The 20,361-nt window shown below is 35.4% G+C and overlaps 1 protein-coding gene and 1 long non-coding RNA gene across 2 annotated transcripts in view; both read left to right on the top strand.

Annotated features, from left to right (window-relative positions):
- The window catches only part of LOC135108509 (uncharacterized), a 116,833-nt gene extending 107,796 nt beyond the window's left edge, over positions 1 to 9,037 (top strand). The window contains 3 exon segments of the mRNA XM_064019603.1: positions 2,535 to 2,702; positions 3,238 to 3,330; positions 3,796 to 9,037. Coding sequence (XP_063875673.1) covers positions 2,535 to 2,702; positions 3,238 to 3,330; positions 3,796 to 4,863 — 1,329 coding nt within the window. The 3' untranslated portion in view covers positions 4,864 to 9,037.
- A 975-nt stretch (positions 9,038 to 10,012) lies between these two features.
- The window catches only part of LOC135108511 (uncharacterized), a 12,824-nt gene continuing 2,475 nt past the window's right edge, over positions 10,013 to 20,361 (top strand). Inside the window, exon 1 of the long non-coding RNA XR_010272321.1 lies at positions 10,013 to 10,615. This is a non-coding gene — a long non-coding RNA (uncharacterized LOC135108511). The remainder of the gene's footprint in view (positions 10,616 to 20,361) is intronic.

Genomic DNA, 20,361 nt, shown 5'->3' with positions numbered 1-20,361 from the left:
AATTCAATACGTCCTGTCTAGATAAATAATTTCTGAGCTGGAGATGTGGAATGGCCATCTTGGCAGTGGGAGTGTCCAAGAAAGCTTGGATGGGTGTTCAGGAATGGATTAATCCATTTTACATTGATTCCTATGGGAAAAATAGTTTTGATTTCCGAATATTTCGGATTTTGAATGGCATTCAGGAACAAATTAAGTTCAAGAACAGAGGTTCCACTATATATATATATATATATATATATATATATATATATATATATATATATATATATATATATATATATATATATATATATATATATATATATATATATATATATATATATATATATATATATATATATATATATATATATATACACACATACAGTATATGACCCACAGTTTTCATGTTCATGTTTCTCTGCACTGCCATTATCATATCATTGGTGGCAGCTATTCCACCTGCTGAGTTTGCCATGGTAGTAATGAATCAGTACTCTGCTGAGCAGTTGAGGGAACACAGTAATGCACTTAAGTTCTCTTCTCAGTTATTTTGAAAAGTTGCTTACTTTTATTCATTGATAAAAAGTCAGTGATAATGAGTGATAGGGTGCACTAGTGTAATCCTGTTGACAAGACATTACGTGATGAAGATACCTCCATTCTTTGATAGATTGTGATGTGATGTTTCAGCTACCCTCCTTAGCACTTAATTGAAAATAAAAAGAAGATTTTTTTTTCTCATGGGAGGGGCATTGAACATAAGCAAAAAATAAAATGTTGAGAAAAAAAAGGTGAGATATAGTCAAGTTATGCCCATGCTGTGCATCAGGAATGTAAGATCAGCAGTGCCATCTAATCTCAATCCAGCCTCCATTTCCAGTTCTGGGGAAAACCAGTTAATACAGTGACAGGTTTTGATGAGACGTGTGTTTGTTGGTTGTGTGATAAAACCTTTTAGCATTTGATCTAATTCCTTTGCCTCATGTTCTAAACAGTGTGGAAAGACAAGTGACATGAAAAGATTGAGCTGAAACTAATTTCAGTAATAAAAATTGTTCATCTCTATTATGGAAATGAAACCCAAGTGATGTGATTGGACAGGCCTTGGTTTGAGGATTTGCCTATGTTGTGAGTGATGCAGGTCCTGGATGTTTGATAGAAATATGCTTTATATTATACAATTAATAAATTATTTGAAAAAAAAAAAGGTTACTAAAAGATGATTCAGCTGAAAATAACAGCAATCATGTATTACCTTTTCCTTCTGCCTTCTATCCAGTGAGATTCCTATAGGGAACAAGTATTCATGAAATTTCAAATTCCTGAGATGAAGTATCACAGTACAATGTCCTTCACACCAGAGAAGATTTTCCATTTTATTATTTTGCTCTTTGAGTATTCCATGCGAAACATTTTCAAATTAGTGAACTTGAAAATATTTCACATGTAATCACAGAGTACTGTGACATATGGTACTCTGTATTCTTCCAAAGAATAGCAGGTTGACCCTATGCTCTTTATTTATGCTTAAAAAATTAGCATTGACTTCATGATGTTAGAGAACAAGTTTGAGGATAAAGCTTTTGGTTAAATCTCTACACAGCAACATACTTATATCTCTACATACAGCAACATGCATAAGATGATATGGTACTTTCTTTTCTTTCCCTATATTATTTTAAAGGTATTTGTTCACTGCTGCCTTGCCAAGCACTGCATATCTTCTGTAATGTTTTGTACATATACTGCCTCGTAGAAGTATAGTTAAGCTGTTTCTGTTGTTTCTTCAGCCTGATGCGATAGACTCTCTTCAGAAAATAAGTTGTGATAAATTGTAACTCTTAACTAGGTCAACGAGCATAATGTAATATAATGTATAATTGAGGGGAAAGAGGTGTACAGTATGGGATATCATCCCCATACCAGTCTCATGTTGCCTTGGAATATTAAAGTCTCAATGTTTCTCAATAGCAGTAATCAATTACTGACTGTTGTGTATTGGAAATTATTGTTGTTAGCTTACTTGGTGTGAAACAAGACAGACAGACAGACTGAAGTATATATGTATGTATATATATTTATTTATCCATTTGTTTATTTTCTGTTTATTTTAACATCATTTTATGGCAAATTGTAAATAAGTATAAATGATACATATTCTTATAATTTTCACACCTTTTGCATGATGAGTATACAATTATACATAATGCATCATTAATATTTTTGCTATATATATATATATATATATATATATATATATATATATATATATATATATATATATATATATATATATATATATATATATATATATATATATATATATATATATATATATATATATATGTGTGTGTGTGTGTGTGTGTGTGTGTGTGTGTGTGTGTGAAAGTTTTTATAACAAAATGGTCATAACATTTTATTATTGTACAAATTAGGAATTTCAGTATGGTGGTATAATGTAATTAAAAAAAACATTTGCTCATAATAATTTCAAAATTTACTATAAAAAAATACTCGGTTTGGGTTTACAAAGATTTTCATTATTTCAGCTTATTGAGTCTGGGAATGAACGGCAACACCGCAACTTCTCTGGAGACTCTGGGACATCAGTGGCTGACCCAGCAGATTCTTCTGGCTGTTCCACAGGTGGAGACTCAGTGTCCTCCTCAGGAAGTGACCGCATTCCCCCGTCCTCAGACTCAGGAACAGTGCAGGAAGTAAGTCATATTTTTATAAAAGTAAAAGCTAGATACCTCAATGATTCAGAAATAGTACAGGAAATAAGTTATATTTATATAAAAATAAAAGCTGAAGTCTCACTTAATAGTTGTTGAAAATTAGGAGTGTGGATAAGGTTCAATGAAAGCTATAAAGGAGGAAAAAAGATTGAGCAATTTTGATATTTGATAATGTATGGAAATGTAATTTAGTATCAGATGAATTATTAAAGGGAAAAAAAATGGAAGATGATCAGTGAATGAAAGTTGATAATGAATGCAACATATGGTTGACTTGATCAGACACCAAGGGCAGCAAGATTAGATGTGAGGTGGAGAAATAATACTGAAAAGTGTAAGCACAAAATTGACAAAGGTTAGCACTTTCTTTGTATTCATGGAGAAGGCAGAATGAGGGAAACCCACATGAGCCCTTGAGTTATATAACTTGATGATGATGGTGATGATGATATTGTGAATTTGTGTTTGTAATATTTAATTTTCTAATTTCATATATTGTGTGCTTGATTTACAGGAAACTGGGTTCTCCTCAGAAGATAAGAAGTGGTCAGCCTCAGTAAGGCTTAGGACAGCCCCACCATATGTACTCCAGGGATTACCAGACAAGGTACATATTTAATGATGCACTCCCACTGGGTATCACTTTGGGATTTACAATATGAGGGCATCTAAATTGAAGATATTCTTATGATAAATGTCTCTTCACACAGTCTATCTATCCCATTCATCTTAACCACACACTGTACATCAGATCCTCTTTTCTTTTTCACTAAATAATTTTTTTCATTCTTTTTTAGGCTCGAGCTGTTATGGCACTCTTTTCTTGGTTTGATCAGCTAACTTCTACAACACCAGTTTTCATTTGCACTTTCTCTCTCTTTCTTTCATATATTGTTTCCAGTACATTGAGTCTTCTCTCCTACTCTTGTATTTTGTGTTGTAGTTTTTATATGTGTGTGTATGTTTGTGTGTTGGTGTGCATGTGGGTGTGGGTGATGTTTATAAATGTAACTTAGGCTAAATAGGAAAAGATTATTGGTGATTATTAAAGTACAATGTTTTTTTTTTTCAGGTGGCTAACATGAAAGGTTATGTGTCAGTTGGTTCTGTCCCCAATTTGGCAGTATCAGCAGTAGATGGAGTGTCCTTGCGGCAATCAAACCCAAGCCTTGGTCTGGAACCACTGCAAGAGGTGCCCATGGGAGGCCGACGCACTTCAACTGGATATATTAGTATGCCAACCAATGAGAGTGAAGGGTTGAGCTTACCCCTGGACGACTTAGGAAACCTAGTTCTTCCTCATGAGCGTCGACCGGGTGACTTGTTGGCATACTCACGCCACTACATGCCATACAAAAAGACATCTGATTTCTCACCTTATTCAAAAGCTCAGTCCTTACCATGGCTAAACACTGGCTATGTAGCAGTTTCTCAAGCTGAAGATGGTGGACAGGCTGTGCCTGGTGCACAAGGATATGTAGCAGTGGGTGATGCCATGAATCTAATGAAGAGGCAACCATCTCTTCCTTCACTACCAATGAATATCAGTAAACCACTAACCACACCTGATCAAGACCTACCTCCAGGTGCCTACTGCAAACTGGGTGCACGTGGATCACCTGACCCACCTCCAAACTCCCTTGGATATGTTAGTGCAACTCAACATATGCCCATGCCCAATGCCTTAGCAATGAGGCCTCCTGTATATAAATCTCCTTATGTTACTTGTGCGATGGCAGAATCAGTGGTGTCTCCTAAAAAGGAACCAAGTAAAACAACTGACTATGTCACTCTAGGGGACACTCCAGATGGACAATGGGCTCATCCCATTATACATCCCATGACTCCAGAAGAGACAAGAGATGTACTGTCTGCTCCCGTTGAAGGCTCCAGAGGTCGAGTCATACAACCAATTAGGCCAAACAGCTCCGAAACAAATAACAACAGAGGGAGCAATCAGTTTGCCCCATCAGGCCACTCTCTGTCAAAGCAGAGCTCAGGTTATGCGTCAGGCAATGTATCCCAAGAAACGTTAACTTTTCATGATCCTCTTGTTATGTCTCCTAAGAAGCTCCTAACACGTAGTTATGAGCCTCACTCTGTAGTTTACTCACCTCATCACAAGCCCTCAATGGTGTGAAGTTTGTCCAATATTAAACTGTATTGTAACAGTTATTGATAAATAACTTCTCTTCCACTTTCCCAAATAAGTTTTAACAGTTTTTAAAACTTATTTTGTACATTACAAGTTATTACACACATGCTTTGAGATGTCATTTTAAATTACTGCAAAATTATGCATACTGCAAAAAAATAAAATCATACTAATGCTGATGAATGGACTCTGGCTCTTGTTAGCAAGTGTTTGCCAGTGCCACTGATTTGTTGTATTATTTTTAAGCTGAAAAGTGAGCAGTGTAAATGTTACCTCACTGACCATGTGAAAGGTGCATAGTGGAAGATGGGCCAGCTTCACATCATTTATCATCCTTTTTTTTTTTTTTTTTTTTTTTTTTTTTTTTTTTTTTTTTTTTGATCATCGTGGTACACTTTTAGAAAGTACAAAGACATATTCCCAATAGTTGGTTTTGTGCCAGTAGAAAGTGATGCATTCACAATCTAAGGTTCCAGTGCGAGGTTAGTGTCAAAACTGACCAGGTAAAGTTACTTAATGGTATTTTGAAATTTATGTGCCATGATATCTAGTAGATGAACTACTAGAGGAATTTATGATTTATTTAATTACATAATTCCATAGAAAATATTGCTCTCACTTTGTAGCATATATATATATATATATATATATATATATATATATATATATATATGCACAGAAATATTTTTCAAATTTAATGTAACAATGCTCTTAACAAAATTTTATATTTGGACAGTCTTTCATTCACATCTAGTTTGTTGTTACTTTTATTATTTTACAGAGTGCATTATTAATTAATATACTTTAGAAGCTCTGAAGCCTCTCCAAAGATCTTAGAATTGTGCCTCTTGAAAGTTATGCAAGCATTGCCAAATATTTTTTAATTGATGGTCAGTTTTATGGTAAGCTCCATTGTTTTGAAGCATTGTTCTGCTGGTACATGAAAGTGAACCACTACTACATAGGATGAACAGGATGACAGGTGTTAAGGGCGATCCTGCACATGAAGTCGGGGAGGTTATCCAGTGTGGAATGTCTCCTCTGCTCAGTGCCAAGTATAGTTGACAGTGTGTTGAGAGTTTATGCCACATTTTTGAATGCTCAATATATCTCATTTTGAATACTCAGTTTCTGTATAGAAGAGAGATTTATGGGTTCAGTGCTGTCTTTTATGTTTATTATGTGAGTTGTACTCATAAGAGTAGGGAGTGGAGTGACTGATGTAAACCATTATGCGTTTTCCTCTCCACTGCAGCAAAAGATCCTTTAACAATTGCTTTATATGTCTTGCATTGTGGAAAAAAATGTTATTATATGTATCAAGAAGTAAGGGTTATTTGAATAATCATGCACTTGTTTTGTAATTAATACTATTTCCTGTACAAAGGCTCACTAAGAGGATATCTGGTGGCATGTAGAGACACAAGAAAGTGGGGTGTGTTGGAAATATGTTTTTTGCATGTCCATTACTTGTTATCCAATCAACCATATATATATATATATATATATATATATATATATATATATATATATATATATATATATATATATATATATATATATATATATATATATATATATATATATATATATATATATATATATATATATATATATATATATATATATATATATATATATATATATATATATATATATATATAGCCCAAGATTTATATATTTTAGCTTACTTCCCATAATGCTACTAAAACTGTCATTGCTCACATACCATAGAACTGCTTGCCTCTTACATCATGTCCATATAATCAAAATTGGTGTCCAACTGAAGGTATTCTGTACATACGTACATATTAGTGAAATGCATTCATTAGATGAACATTTTCCAGTGCTCTGCCTCATCCAGTGGGGCAAAATTAAACCGATCCATAGTGAAAGTCAGCTTACAATACAGTGCATCTTAAAACACTACCCTGTGATACAACACTGTGTGCTCAGGCACATGTGTCTTGAGTGTTATTTATTAGCTTCAATAGAATTATGCATTAAAGGAAGGGTTGTGTTGTATGTATTAATTTTTCTTGAAAAAAGGTGAATTATAATATCACTGAAGCAGTTTTCTGGAAGAAGTATGTAGATTGAAGCTTGACGCATGGTTATTACTGTTTTTATTTAGAACTAAGGAATTTTTTATATAACTGTAAAAGTCTCATGTCTTACTGCTTTATGTGGACAGAAACCTGAAGGATTTAGGAAAATATGATAAAAAAAACCTAACACATAAATATGTATACTGTTAATGTAGAATAGTATAAAAAAACAAATGGATGTTTATGTCTTAGGTTATGAGAGTATGAGTAAGATATAACATGAGGATACTTGCAGCACAGTTTATGAATACATAATGCCAGTCATTGTGTGCAGAAGGCATAAGAGGGCAGCACACCAATATCCATCCCCTGACAGACTGCCTGAGTGTATCTTAATTATGTTTTCCAGTGATTGGTCTTTACTGGTATTGCTGGATAGATTGATAGTGACTAAGTGAATTGAGGAGTAAAATCAGTGGTAGATCATACTAGCTTAATCACACAACTTTGGTGTTTATAGAAGTGTGATGTTGTGTTACATGTACCAGACACAAGCAAAATTATATGTGGAGCATTAACAATGCTACAAATATTCAGAACATCATTATTTTCATATAAAAAGGTGTTTTGCCCTTACATAACAACCTGCTATGTCTAGTCCTCAGCTGTAAGCTTGTACAAAGTTATTTTTAAAAGAATTTATTAATGTTATTCAACACCTGTTGCAAACTTTGATGTTGCTTTGCATTATTACTATTGTTAACTTGACAGACCATGTGCAATTCCTCACCAGAAGGCTCCCATTTCACTACCATGATAGTGCGTGCTATCCTTTTTATTTTTGTGTTTTGTTTCATATGTTTAATATTATTATTATTTTTACTTGTCTATATTTATGCTCTTATTGGATACTTCTAGATTATGTTCACAAAATTTGATACTGATTAAAGTTCAAACTATTGGAAAGTAATATATTCTCACTTGAGTCTTTCATATCCACTTCTTACTGCTGCTGTAATAAAGAAAATCAATAATTGACCTTTTTCATGTGTGGATATTATTTTCTCTGAAAATATTTCTGTTGTACTGGCTGTATTATATACATGCCATGAGTGTGTGTAGATATTATATGTCAGTAGCTGAAAATCATATTGTAAATAGGAAGTAACATTAATTTGAGCAGACTAGGTGTGGAGATCATTGTACAGTATATATATCCTTGAAACTTGTGCCAAAGTGATTGGTGGTAATTAGGGGAAGAAAAGGTCTCTGTAGAGCTCCTGTTAAAGATAAATGATGCTTTGTTCAAAATTTACAATATTTTTGTATAAAGCTCTGCTGAATAGAATCAGTGGACCTGCAGTTACATACTCAGCAATTTATATAACTTTTTCATTGAGTGCTTTCCTGTATGAAGTGAGGATAATTTCTGTAAGATAAGCAAACATCTACAATAAATTGCTGAAATTACCCATGAAATGTTGGGCATCAAAGCCATGCAAATGGTATCCAAGTTACCATTTTGTCACAATCCACAATATTGATACTACAGTGTCTTGAAGTTAATGCCCTCCAACACATCTTATCTTTAGTTCTTATATGCTGAGCAGAGATATTTGGTAATGTACGTAATAACTGAATATTTAGAAATGCAGAGATTTGTAAATGAGGGTTGGTGTAAGAATGTGTCTGTATTCTTTGTTAAATGGTTATCCATTGTAAATCTTAGGATTTTCTTACATTTTCCTAGGTCTTCCTTTCATCCCCTCTCCAATAAGACTAATTATTTTAAAATTAGCACTTATTGTTACACCATGCAAACCATCTATTAGTGTTCTGTCTCACCTGCAGGAAATTTGAACACAAACTTCTTCTTTTCAGAAATTAAAGATACTACATGTTCAGAAAATATACAATGTTCAGTTCAGATTTACTACATGAGGCAGTCTTTATACATTTCTTCATAGATATGTGCTCTAGATTTTCAGTGTAGGACTTTGGCTGTTGGACACGTGGTTGGTGTGCATCATATGTCTAGGACTGAACTGTAATTAAGATGATGTAAGTTGAAAATTATGTACAAAAGTTCAAAAAATATTTTTGTTTGCAAACTGTTACTTTATTAACCATTTTTGCTTCCTTCACAAAATAGTTGTCAAGTTTACGAGAGAGAGAGAGAGAGAGAGAGAGAGAGAGAGAGATTTAATAGGTGACTGTGAGATACAAAGAATCCAGATGACTGAATCTAAACAGAATAGTACAAAACGTGCATGGTTTCATTCAGACTATAAAGTAGAGAACAGTTCAGTGCATGAAAGATATTTTAGTGAGTTAGCTTCTGGAAGAGGAACAGTACAAGCAAAAATCTTGGAGAGAAAGTTCAATAGGAATTGATAATATGCTAATGAAATATATAAAGATATAAAGAAGGTTAACAATGTCAATATGAATGGGACTAGAGATGGATAGTTTGGGGCTAACTGAGATGATATGGGAGAATGAAATGTATACTTAGTGAATGAAGACCGTAAGAGAAAGGTGTTCAAAGGCTGAAAAAAAAAAAAATGACATTACACTGGAGGCAGATAGGGAAAGGGAGAAATAATGAAACGAGGAAATGAAGTAAAATGGAAAATACAAAGAAAAGTTGTAAAAAGAGGATGGACTCAATACATTAAGAAAATCACAAAAGAAAAGGCATATTTTAATGACATGGATAGGATTGAGGAAGGCTGGCTGAGTGAACATGTGCATGCTGTTACTGAAAGGACGGAGGGATGCTGCAGCAACAATTAGAAATCCGTGAACAGAGGAAAAGGAGCAAATATGGCATCATACATGAAATGTTGAAATATCAAGATTTTACAGTTGAATAATGTCTCCTAATACCGGCTAGTCTCCAGGAATGGGAAGTTGTATTCCTGAAAGTTGGACAAAAGTCAATATTCCCAGCATACGAAGGGGAAAATGAACTGTTGCAATGTAGGGAACATTATCTGGGCCTTTGCTTTAGAGACCGGCAGTGGATTTTTTTTTTTTTTTGTAGCCCTTGGCCAGCGTCCCCCTTACATAGATAATATGGAAAGTTACTACGTGGAAAAGAATCACTTCATAGAAATGAAAAATGTATTTCTTGAAATGAATATAAATAAAAAAAAGCTTCATAATTTATAGAGGAGTGAGACAAGGATGCTTAAATGTTATCAATTAACTGTAGTCATCCGTACACAAATGTTACAAGTTCACCATGTTCATCCGTATACAAAACACGTACGGATATTGGCAAACAATGCAATTAACAATGGAATACTATTTTTAGAAATATAAATCCCCTCCTTGAATCTTTCCGTAATGAATCAGTACTGAGCGGGTTCGAAAACGAGAATCGAAGTAATGCAACTCTGACTCCCGGCCGTAGATCCCGTAGTGTACCTCTGTGTGTTGTGGATTCTCTCTCGAGCATTTTATTATGGCCAAGGATGCTGTAGTGAAGAGGAATTGTAATCAAAATGTGGGGCGCCGATTCTGGGGTATTCATTTGCCTGCAAGGCGATGCCACACCGTCGATTCTCAGCCGAAACGTAAACAAAACACGAACTCACTCTGTGTCCGTGCCGCCCTGTGATGGCTTCTCGACTCTGATGGTGTGTGTTCAGGTGTGCAGCAAGGAAACCCGTACACTTCTGGAGGTATGTACCACTTGCACCCTAAGGAGGACATAAGTTATGTGGATATCTTTTGTTACGATATTTTGGTCAGTAATAGAAAACACCGATTTCTTAGTTGACGGTGCCAGCCACAGTTTTGCTCAATGAATATGAACACAGAGTATTTGTTTATGTCCTTGGTTTTGCTTTAATGGAAACTATACCGTGATGCAGTTTGTGCATGTAATACTGAGATTGAAAAAAAAAAAAAAACGGAGTTTCTGATCACAATGGATTTTATTTCTTTCGTTTAATTTATTGAACACTGAAAGAAAAAAATATGAACATTTTATTTTTTTTTCAAGGTCTGAATCTTATAAAATGTGGAAAAAATAGTTCTAAGTGCATTTAATTTGAACATAAATATTTATTTATTATTTCTAAGAGAAAGCTATATTTGTTTTAACGGAACTTCGGCAGAACACCCAGATTAAAATGCCTTGATATAGATAACGAATTCTTTCTTATCTTCCCTTCAAGGTCATATTCGGTTACATTATCACAGTGAAGTTGGGCCTATCACACTAACTTAACAGTTACAAGTCCCTTATTTTTCCTCGCCAAAACTTTTCTTTCCTTTACAACCTGGGCCGAGTCAGCTGAGTCTGCTGAATCAAAAGTTAACGCATTGGTTCATTCTCAGAGGGACACATTCTTGCTCAAGATTCCTCCTTCGCCAAGTGTATACATGTGAAATTCAAAGTCACAACCTCCTCTGACGAATTGTGGACCTCAAAATTTTCTCCAGCATACGAGTGCCAGATCCAATTGGAAATACTGTAACTCTTGAGTAATCAGTCCGGGGTAAGGGAGTGTTACTGCTACCACAGCCTCAGGTCATTGGATGGTGCTAAGGGAGTGACTTCATATTTGATAACTGAAAACTTGTGTTAAACGCATGGGGCTCTCCTTAAGACTACGTATTTTCAAATCAGAGTTTATTAGTCGGGTTCCCTTAGGTGTTTTTTCCTAATCAGCAACTTAGAAGCCGTGTTGAATTATCACTGAGGCCTTCCAAACTCTCTTAAAAACCCTAATAACTTAGCTATCGAGATTAGACACCGAGGTAAAAGTTTTGCTTTCCCCCTTTGTAAAAAAGAGGAAAAAAATAAATAAATAAATAAATAAGAATAATGAATGAATAAATAAACAAATAAATATATTGTAAAATAATAAATAAAAAGGGGGAGGAGAACGAAGATGAGTTGGTTTAAAAAAAATATTTATCTATTTATTTATTGATTTATTGATTTATTTTATTTATTTATTTATTGTTATTTTTTTTACAAGACTTGGGATTATTGAGTAGAAATGCCAGCCATGATGCACAGTACGCAGATAACTTTTACCAGTGAGAAAACTTTGTTCGCCGCAAATCACTGACCAACATTGCGAAAGTGCGTGAATTTGTCAACATGACAGGAAATTTTGCAAGCTGAAATACTTCCATTCCATATGAGAACGACTGATAGCCATAATATTCTCAGTCGCATTACTTTTCGACTAAGGTTATTGACCATTCCGCGTGGGACATTGTTATTCCCATTCTCTTTTAACTCATGCTTACTCTTACACACTAACCCTACTCTATACATCCTACTACTTTTTACTTTTCCTCTATCTCGGGTTTTATTCTTCTCCTCCTTTCTTTAGTTGTCAGTTTCAGCGTGGCAGGGAACCTTACAAGTTGAGATATTTCGATTACTAGTTCTCATTCATGCCTATTCTTAATACGCTAATCCTGTTCGATACGTTATACTCCTTTACTTCTCTTCCCTCCTGCTTTATTCTTCTCTTCTTCTTTTCCTTTCCTTCTAATTAAATTCCTTTAGTTGTCAGTGCGTTGCGTCCCCTTCATATCCTTTACTCATTAGATTTTCCTCCCTGTAGCATTCTTTTTTTTTTTATTGAGTTTACACGTATCCCTTGTGGTAATCACCATATATTTTTGCTTTTATATTCAATTATCTGCACCTCCAACCCATCCAATTTACCATCCTTTACCTTCCCCTCTCATTGTGTCCGCCCACTAACACGTTTTCTTTCAAACCTGCTTGTTTCCTATTTTCTGCCACATTCTTAATTCCCAACCCACTGCCTCGCCTCTGCTCGCGCCCATGACTCTCCCTTCACTCATTACTCGGAAGAAAACTGTAGGTGGCACTGAACACAATAGACACCGTTTCCCACCCCCACCCCTCTCTCTCTCCCTCTTTCCCTTAGATGGCTACGGTAAGGAAGGTCCACGTGCCATCATCCCTGTATTGTGTGGTGGTGGGCGTGGGCGGGCGTGGGACGGGCGTGGGCGTTGCGGGTGACTCAGCTTGAAGAACAATAATTGACGTTCCTCTGTTAGGCACCACCACCACCACCACCATTACCTTGCCTCGCCCGTGTGATCGCGTGACTCCTCGGCTTTTTATGGCTCAGGAAGACGTTGTTGGGAGATAGCAAAGTTGTGACTGGTTCATCTAAAAAAGTCAGTCGAGTTCTATGCTGAGCTAAGTAAACGATCCAAGATTAGCTCAGTTTTCTGTAAACACACGTGGTTTCCCAGAATCTCTTGTAGTGAAGGCGTTGTTTTTTTTTTTTTTTTAATTTTATAAATAGGCGGAGTGAGTTCTGTTCTGCTCCATGAGACTTAATTAATGATGGTGTGCATTATGTGTGTAGTCGCTTACATATTTATTTTTTTCTTATTGCGTTATGTTTAAGTTAGGATTTTTACGAATATTACCTTATTTTCCTTAACGATTTTAAGGGTAAAATGAAGAAGAAAAAAAAAATGAAGTGAGTAGAGCTACGCTAATACTAATGTACTTTACACTAATACACTTTATCCCGATTACCTATCTACGTCAATCTCCATCCATAACTTTGATCAACCTCCTAAAGCTTCTTATTGACTGTACGCTACCAACATCAAACACGAGTCTATTTCAGTTCTCGGCCACCCTGTTTGAAAACGAACTTCTTCCTCCTTCTTTATAAAATCTAGTTGTATCGAGTTTGAATGCGTCACTTTCTGTCATGTTCGACCGTCATCCTCGCTTGCTACTCACCACTGCACATTGTATCCAATTCTTAAATGATTTGCTCTCTTATGACGGTTTTCAAAGGCCACAGAGATGGTTAGCCGGGTTTTCATCCGTGTTTTTTCCTAATGATAATGTAGAAATCTTGTTAATGCGTCACTAGCGATATGAAAAAAAAAAAAAAAAACATTCCTGAAAACCCGTATAACTTTAACCTCAATGTGAGCCTTCTGGAAATAGTTGAGATACGTCGGCGAAGTGTCCCCAGTTATCGTCTTAGACTTAACATGTTCCTTCACATTTATCTCTTTCGTACATTTGTCTTGGTAGTAGGTATTCAACCCTTGACTAATTTATCAGTATCCTTGCTAACTATTTAGTGTTTAGGTAGTAATAAAAATCATATCGCCTTCTCTTCTCCCCTCCTCTTCCTCCTCCTCCTCCCAAGGCATTCTTCAGTTACATTAGAAAAAAAAAAAAAACATTAACCTTTGCAATCGACCATCTTGTCTTAAAAAATGCAAACACACTGACAATGAAATCCAGATGGCTGAAAATCTAAATGACTCACTAAGGAAAAAAAAAAATCTGAATATCTACCATCCACTGAAACCTTAAATAACAACACGTGTAGTTTCCAGGAAAAAAGAATAATAAAATAGAATAAAGTAAAATAGACGCTATCAATAAAATTAAAATAAACAAAACACCAAGACCGGATAGAATTTTCCCTCGAATATTGAAGGAGGCTAAAAACGAACCTGCCAAGAATCTATCCATATTATTCAACAGATCATTAAATACTCGACAAGTCCCGGACGAATGGAAACTAGAAAATGTTACACCTATCTTTAAAAAAGGTGATAAATCTCAACTTCGTAATTACCGTCCCATAAGCTTCACACCTGTAGTGGATGCTTATGGAATCAATGATGCGGGATAAAACAAAAGAATTCCTGGAAAATAACAATATTATAAAGGACACTCAATGTTCATGTCTAACGAATTTACTGGATTTTTTTCCACGACGTGTATAATATGTATGATACCAGAGTCAGGATTGGTTGACAGACAGCAAACGGCGAGTAGTAATTAACGGTAAATCTTCAAATTGGATCAATGTAAGTAGTGACGTTCCTCAAGGATCAGTCTTAGGGCCGATCCTCTTCATAATATATATTAATGACATAGACAAAAAGGATCATAAGTAAATTGTCAAAATTCGCAGACGATACTAAAATTGCCAACAAGGCTGACTCCCCAAACCAACGTCAAATTTTGCAAAAAGACATAAACAGTCTCATTGAATGGTCTGAAAAGTGACTTATGAACTTTAATTTTGATAAATGCCACGTATTACATATTGGAATTAATGATCCGAAGGATAATTATAAAAGGTGTAATACATCCATAAAAAGTGTGGATGTTGAAAAAAAGACTTGGGAGTCTTAATGACAACAGGTCTTAACCCAAGCAAGCATTGCGCTGAAGTCATTAAAATTGCCAGTAAATTAATAGACTTCATAGGAAGATTTTTCACCTTCAAATCTGAGAAAAACGTTCTGACTTTGTGCAGCTCACTCGTACGTCCTCATCTTGAGCTCAATGTACAGTTTTGGTCACTCTACTACAAAAAAATCTATTGAAAAATTAGAAAAAAAAAATATATATAACGTAGAGTAACAAAAAAGATCCCAAGGCTTCGCAATAAACCTTACGAGGAACGCCTTTAAGAACTATTGTCCCTATCTATTGTTACAAGAAATAACGGCTTCAAAATAATAGGTAAGCGATTTCAAACAAATGAAGCCAGACATTTTCTAGAAACTGATCCCGGTTGTCAATGATCATGTTTGAATAACAAACACTTTCACACCGTACTCTCTGTCATGTGATGGGTATATATTTCACTAAGGAAGGGAAACAGTTATTATGTAACAAAGATAATGAATCAGATTAAAGAGACCTTAGTGATGGTTTGCTCCTCGGCGACTGACTGTTCACCCCGTCACTGTAATGGTAAAAGGAATCAAGTCCTCGCAAAACAACCAACCCATCACTATAGTCATCTGGTTAAATGTACTACAGTGAATCAAAATTTTAAAGTAGAGGAAGCAACTCATCAGATGACACAAATATTAAGATTGTACGTAGATTATATGTAGTAGAAGTAGACCTCATCTTACTTTCCTCTCAAATTCCATGTTGTTTTGTATACAACATGGTACCATTTCCTTTTTTCGGCCAGCTTCGGCTAAAGGGATGTGGGATTGGGGAGGAGCCTTCTTTTATGCTATCCTGTCTCTCTCACTAATAGTTTGAGTAGAATAGTTACCCAAACAGTCTAGTAAGGACTTCAGGGTCTGTTGCTGTTTGGACTTCGTTTGTATATTCCTTAGCATATATTCCTTCTGTCTAGTGGTTACTTACACTAACAGCCTACTAATAAGGATCTTGAGGTATGTTGCTTATCTTTTTTTTTATTCCTTTTTAGCTCTCCTCCTTCTCCTCCTCTTCTTCTTTCACATCATCATTACCATCATCACCATAATCATCATAAAAGATCATCACTTCATATTTGTTTTCATGGCATTACAAATTACACGCGGCCGCAACAGACTGCATATACTGCATTACAGCGCACATAGGTGTTGCTGTGAGGGTGTAGTTTCTGTATTTTATAAACGTTGCCATGAAGGTGTACTGTATGTATTCCAGTGCTAGTTGGTGGACACTGCCCTCTTCTACCCAATGCTCTGATTGATCTTAGTCACAGGAGAATTTTTAGTAACGTTCGCTGTAAGTTTTAGTTATTTAGTGAGTGCGAGAGGGAAAGAGAGACTTGGTGTAAATATTTTTCAGTGTCACATATTGTTTAATTTAGTCTGCACATTCACTATACCATTAACAAACCCTTCTCCTCCTCCTCCTCCTCCTCTCTGTCGCCCTTGTACATGCATGCCTCGTACCTTTCGACTTGGGCAAGACTCAGTGAGGTTTATTAAACCTCCTTGGGTGCCCTACGTACGCGGCGAGCAGCTTCGGGTCCACCTGCATGATACTGTTGCTATTTATTCGCTTGAGACACGGCATCTTGGTGGTAATTTTGGTTAAGGTTCTTGGCCGTTTCCCATAGTGATGTCACGAACAGACAATCTCCTCCTCCTCCTCCTTCTCTTAATAGGCCTCATAGGAAGATCTTTAACTTTCAAATCACTCGTACGTCCTCATTTTGAATACAATGTACAATTTTGGTCACCTTGTTACAAAAAGGATATTAATAAATTAGAAAAAAAATACAACGTAGAGTAACAAATTATCTCAAGATTACGTAATAAACCCTATGCGTAACGCCTTAAAAATAAGTCTATTTTCCCTATCAAAATGCAGATTAAGAAGGGACCTGATATTGATTTATAAATTTTTTTGAGGGATCGACAAATATGAGACCTGCACGCTACCGAACTGTCAACCAAACAAATGTTACAAGAAACAATAGCTTCAAAGTAAAATGTAAGCGATTTCAAACAAATGAACCCAGACATTTTTCTTTAGTCGTGTAATGAATAACTGGAATTGTCTTTCATCAAGCGTCGTTAACTTAGATACTGTTGATTAATTTAAAACCCGTCTTGACAAGTTTCTAGAAACTAATCCCCGGTTGCTATTGTTTATGTTTTGAATAACGAACACGTTCACTCCGTGCTATCTGTCATCTGATGAGTGTATATTTCACTAAGGAAGGGAAACAATTGTTATGTAACAAAGAAAATTAATCAGATTAAAGAGACCTTAGTGATGTCTAGGTTCCTTAGCAAGTTACTGCTGATCCCATCACAGTAACGGTAAAAGGAATCAAGCCCTTGCAGAGTAACTAACTCATCACTATAGTCATTTAGTTAAAATGTATCCTACTTAATCAAATTTAAAGCAGAGGAAGTATCTCATCAGGTAACGCAAACGATAGGACTGTATGTAGACTAGATGTGATGGAAGTAGACATCATCTCTTTCTTACGTGCCTTTCAAATTCTTTGTTTTTCTTTCTATACTCTCTCTCCCACTAATAGGTAAAGTAAAATAGTTACCCAAACAACCTAGTAGGTAAAGTAAAATAGTTACCCAAACAGCCTAGTAAGGAACTCGGTTTCTGTTGCTGTTTGAACTTCCTTTGTATTCCTTTGTATTCCTCCTTTTCTTCCAGCTTCGGTTTCCTATTCTTTCTGTATTTCATTGCTTCCTTCTTCATTTCCTCCTCACACCTCACGTTCAGGACAGAGAGGCTCAAATTTTCAACACGCTTCGGTAAACTCAGACAAACAGGTTGCTGTAAAAGGAGCTGGAGACGACCTCAGTAACGAGAGAAATGTGAAATACTGTTAAGAGGAGAGGCGAGGCGAGGCGAGGCAGGGTGGCGTGGATAGGGGAGGGCAGGAGACTGATAAGAGATGTCCGCGGGAAGATGGTAGGGATGGAACCGCTTGTGAAAATATAAGTAGCACTGGTTATTTTAGAAAAGTAGAGACGCAAAACTTATATGTACCTTTGGGAAATGACTGTTGGTATTGATACTACGTATATGGTGTTATTTATTCATTTATCCACTTATTATGTGTAAGAGATCTGACCAAGGGAACAAACAAACGTCGGTAAATAAGTGACCCACAGAATGATGGTCCCCAAAGAGAATAGTACAAAAGGTTACGCAAGAATACTGGAAGGGCTAAACTGAAAAAAAAAAAAAAATAATAACAAAATAAACTGAAAAAAAAAACATTAGTTAAGTGATTAGAGTTTGAGGAATGTATACACCATAGCAGAGAAAAGACGAGAAAAGAAGCGGAAGGTGCAGGAGGAGGAGGAAGAGATGGAGAAAGAGGGAGAGGAGGAGGTGGGTGAGGAGGAAGAGGAGGCGGAAGAGGAGGAGGAGGGGAGAAGCTGGGTGAGAGAAAGAAATGTGTGGGTAGGAAGTGGAAAGGTAAAGGAATTATGAACGAAGACAAGCCGCGTGTCAAAGAGGAGAGAAAGAATGAAAGGAGCGAGGAGGGAATTATATAAAATGGAACAGAATACAACCGGAGGACTAATGAGTGTGAAAGTAAAAATGTAAATTGATATATGCAGGAAAAAAAGAAGACACAGGAAAATTATTCATATAAAAAACAAAAAAAAAAAAAGACAAAAAAAACCCTCATGAATTCGGCATCAAATTTAATGAAACATCCGTGGAAAAGAACAAAAGAAAATTTGGGAAGGAGAGAAAGAAAGGCACATGTATCATAATATATACATGGCTTGAATCACCAAAACCACTAAAACACATAATGAATTAATGGTTCCCTCCCCTTTCCTGGCACTTTCCCCCCACCCAGCCCCTCCCTCTCCCCATCCCTCTCCTTTCCCCTCCCTCTCCCTCTCCACATCCACGCCTTTGCCCCTTCCTTTTCCCTTACACCAGGAAATGTGTGCAAGGCTCTGCTAAACCTAATAAGTGAAAAAAAAAATTATATATATATATATATATATATATATATATATATATATATATATATATATATATATATATATATATATATATATATATATATATATATATATATATATATATATATATATATATATATATATATGCACGTAGTAGGCCAATATTGAAAACGTGGTGGATAACGAGCATAGCAGCGCGGGGGCGAAAGGCCGGCTGGTTCTTGCTGAAAAACCGGCTTTATAATATTCCGGGCTGGCGAGAGGGTGATGGGAGTACAGGATTAATCATCACTGTGGAATATTTTACGTCAGGAAGTGCATATATATATATATATATATATATATATATATATATATATATATATATATATATATATATATATATATATATATATATATATATATATATATATATATATATATATATATATATATATATATCAACATTTTCTTTTTGTCTATGGTTCTGGTAGGAATCTTGAAAAAAGTATTATTACTATTATTATTATTATTATTATTATTATTATTATTATTATTATTATTATTATTATTATTATTACTATTATTATTATCATTATTATTATTATTATTATTATTATTATTATTATTATTATTATTATTATTATTATTATTATTATTATTATCGATATTAATAGTAATAGTGGTAGCAGCAGCAGCAGCAGCAGCAGCAGCAGCAGCAGGAGCAGTAGTAGTAGTAGTAGTAGTAGTAGTAGTAGTAGTAGTAGTAGTAGTAGTAGTGGTAATAGTAGTAGTAGTAGTTGTAGTAGTAGTACTAATAGTAGCAGTAATAGTGGTAGTAGTAGTGGTACAAACCCGTCTTTGTGTGACGAGCGCATAACAGAGGTGATACTGTCTAGCATGGAGGCATACATTCCTCACTCTTTTTCTCGATCTAACCCTTCCAAACCTTGGTTTAACGCAGCCTGTTCTCGTGCTGAACATGATATAGAGGTGGCCCAGAAAAGGTACTTGAGCCTTCCATCACCAAAATCTCATGTGCCTTATATTTCCGCCTGTAATCATACCAAGTCTGTTCTCCAACTAGACGAAAACTCCTTCATTTATAGAAATTGTAAAAATCCTTGAGGATCTAACCCCCTCGTGACTTCTGGCACTTAGCCAAAAACATCTCCAATAATTTTGCTTCTTCTTTCCCTCCTTTATTTCAACCAAATCGCACCACTGCTAT

This window comes from Scylla paramamosain, chromosome 17 (assembly GCF_035594125.1).
Source record: "Scylla paramamosain isolate STU-SP2022 chromosome 17, ASM3559412v1, whole genome shotgun sequence".
NCBI classification, from domain to species: domain Eukaryota; kingdom Metazoa; phylum Arthropoda; class Malacostraca; order Decapoda; family Portunidae; genus Scylla; species Scylla paramamosain.
This window is presented reverse-complemented; position numbering and strand designations above follow the sequence as displayed.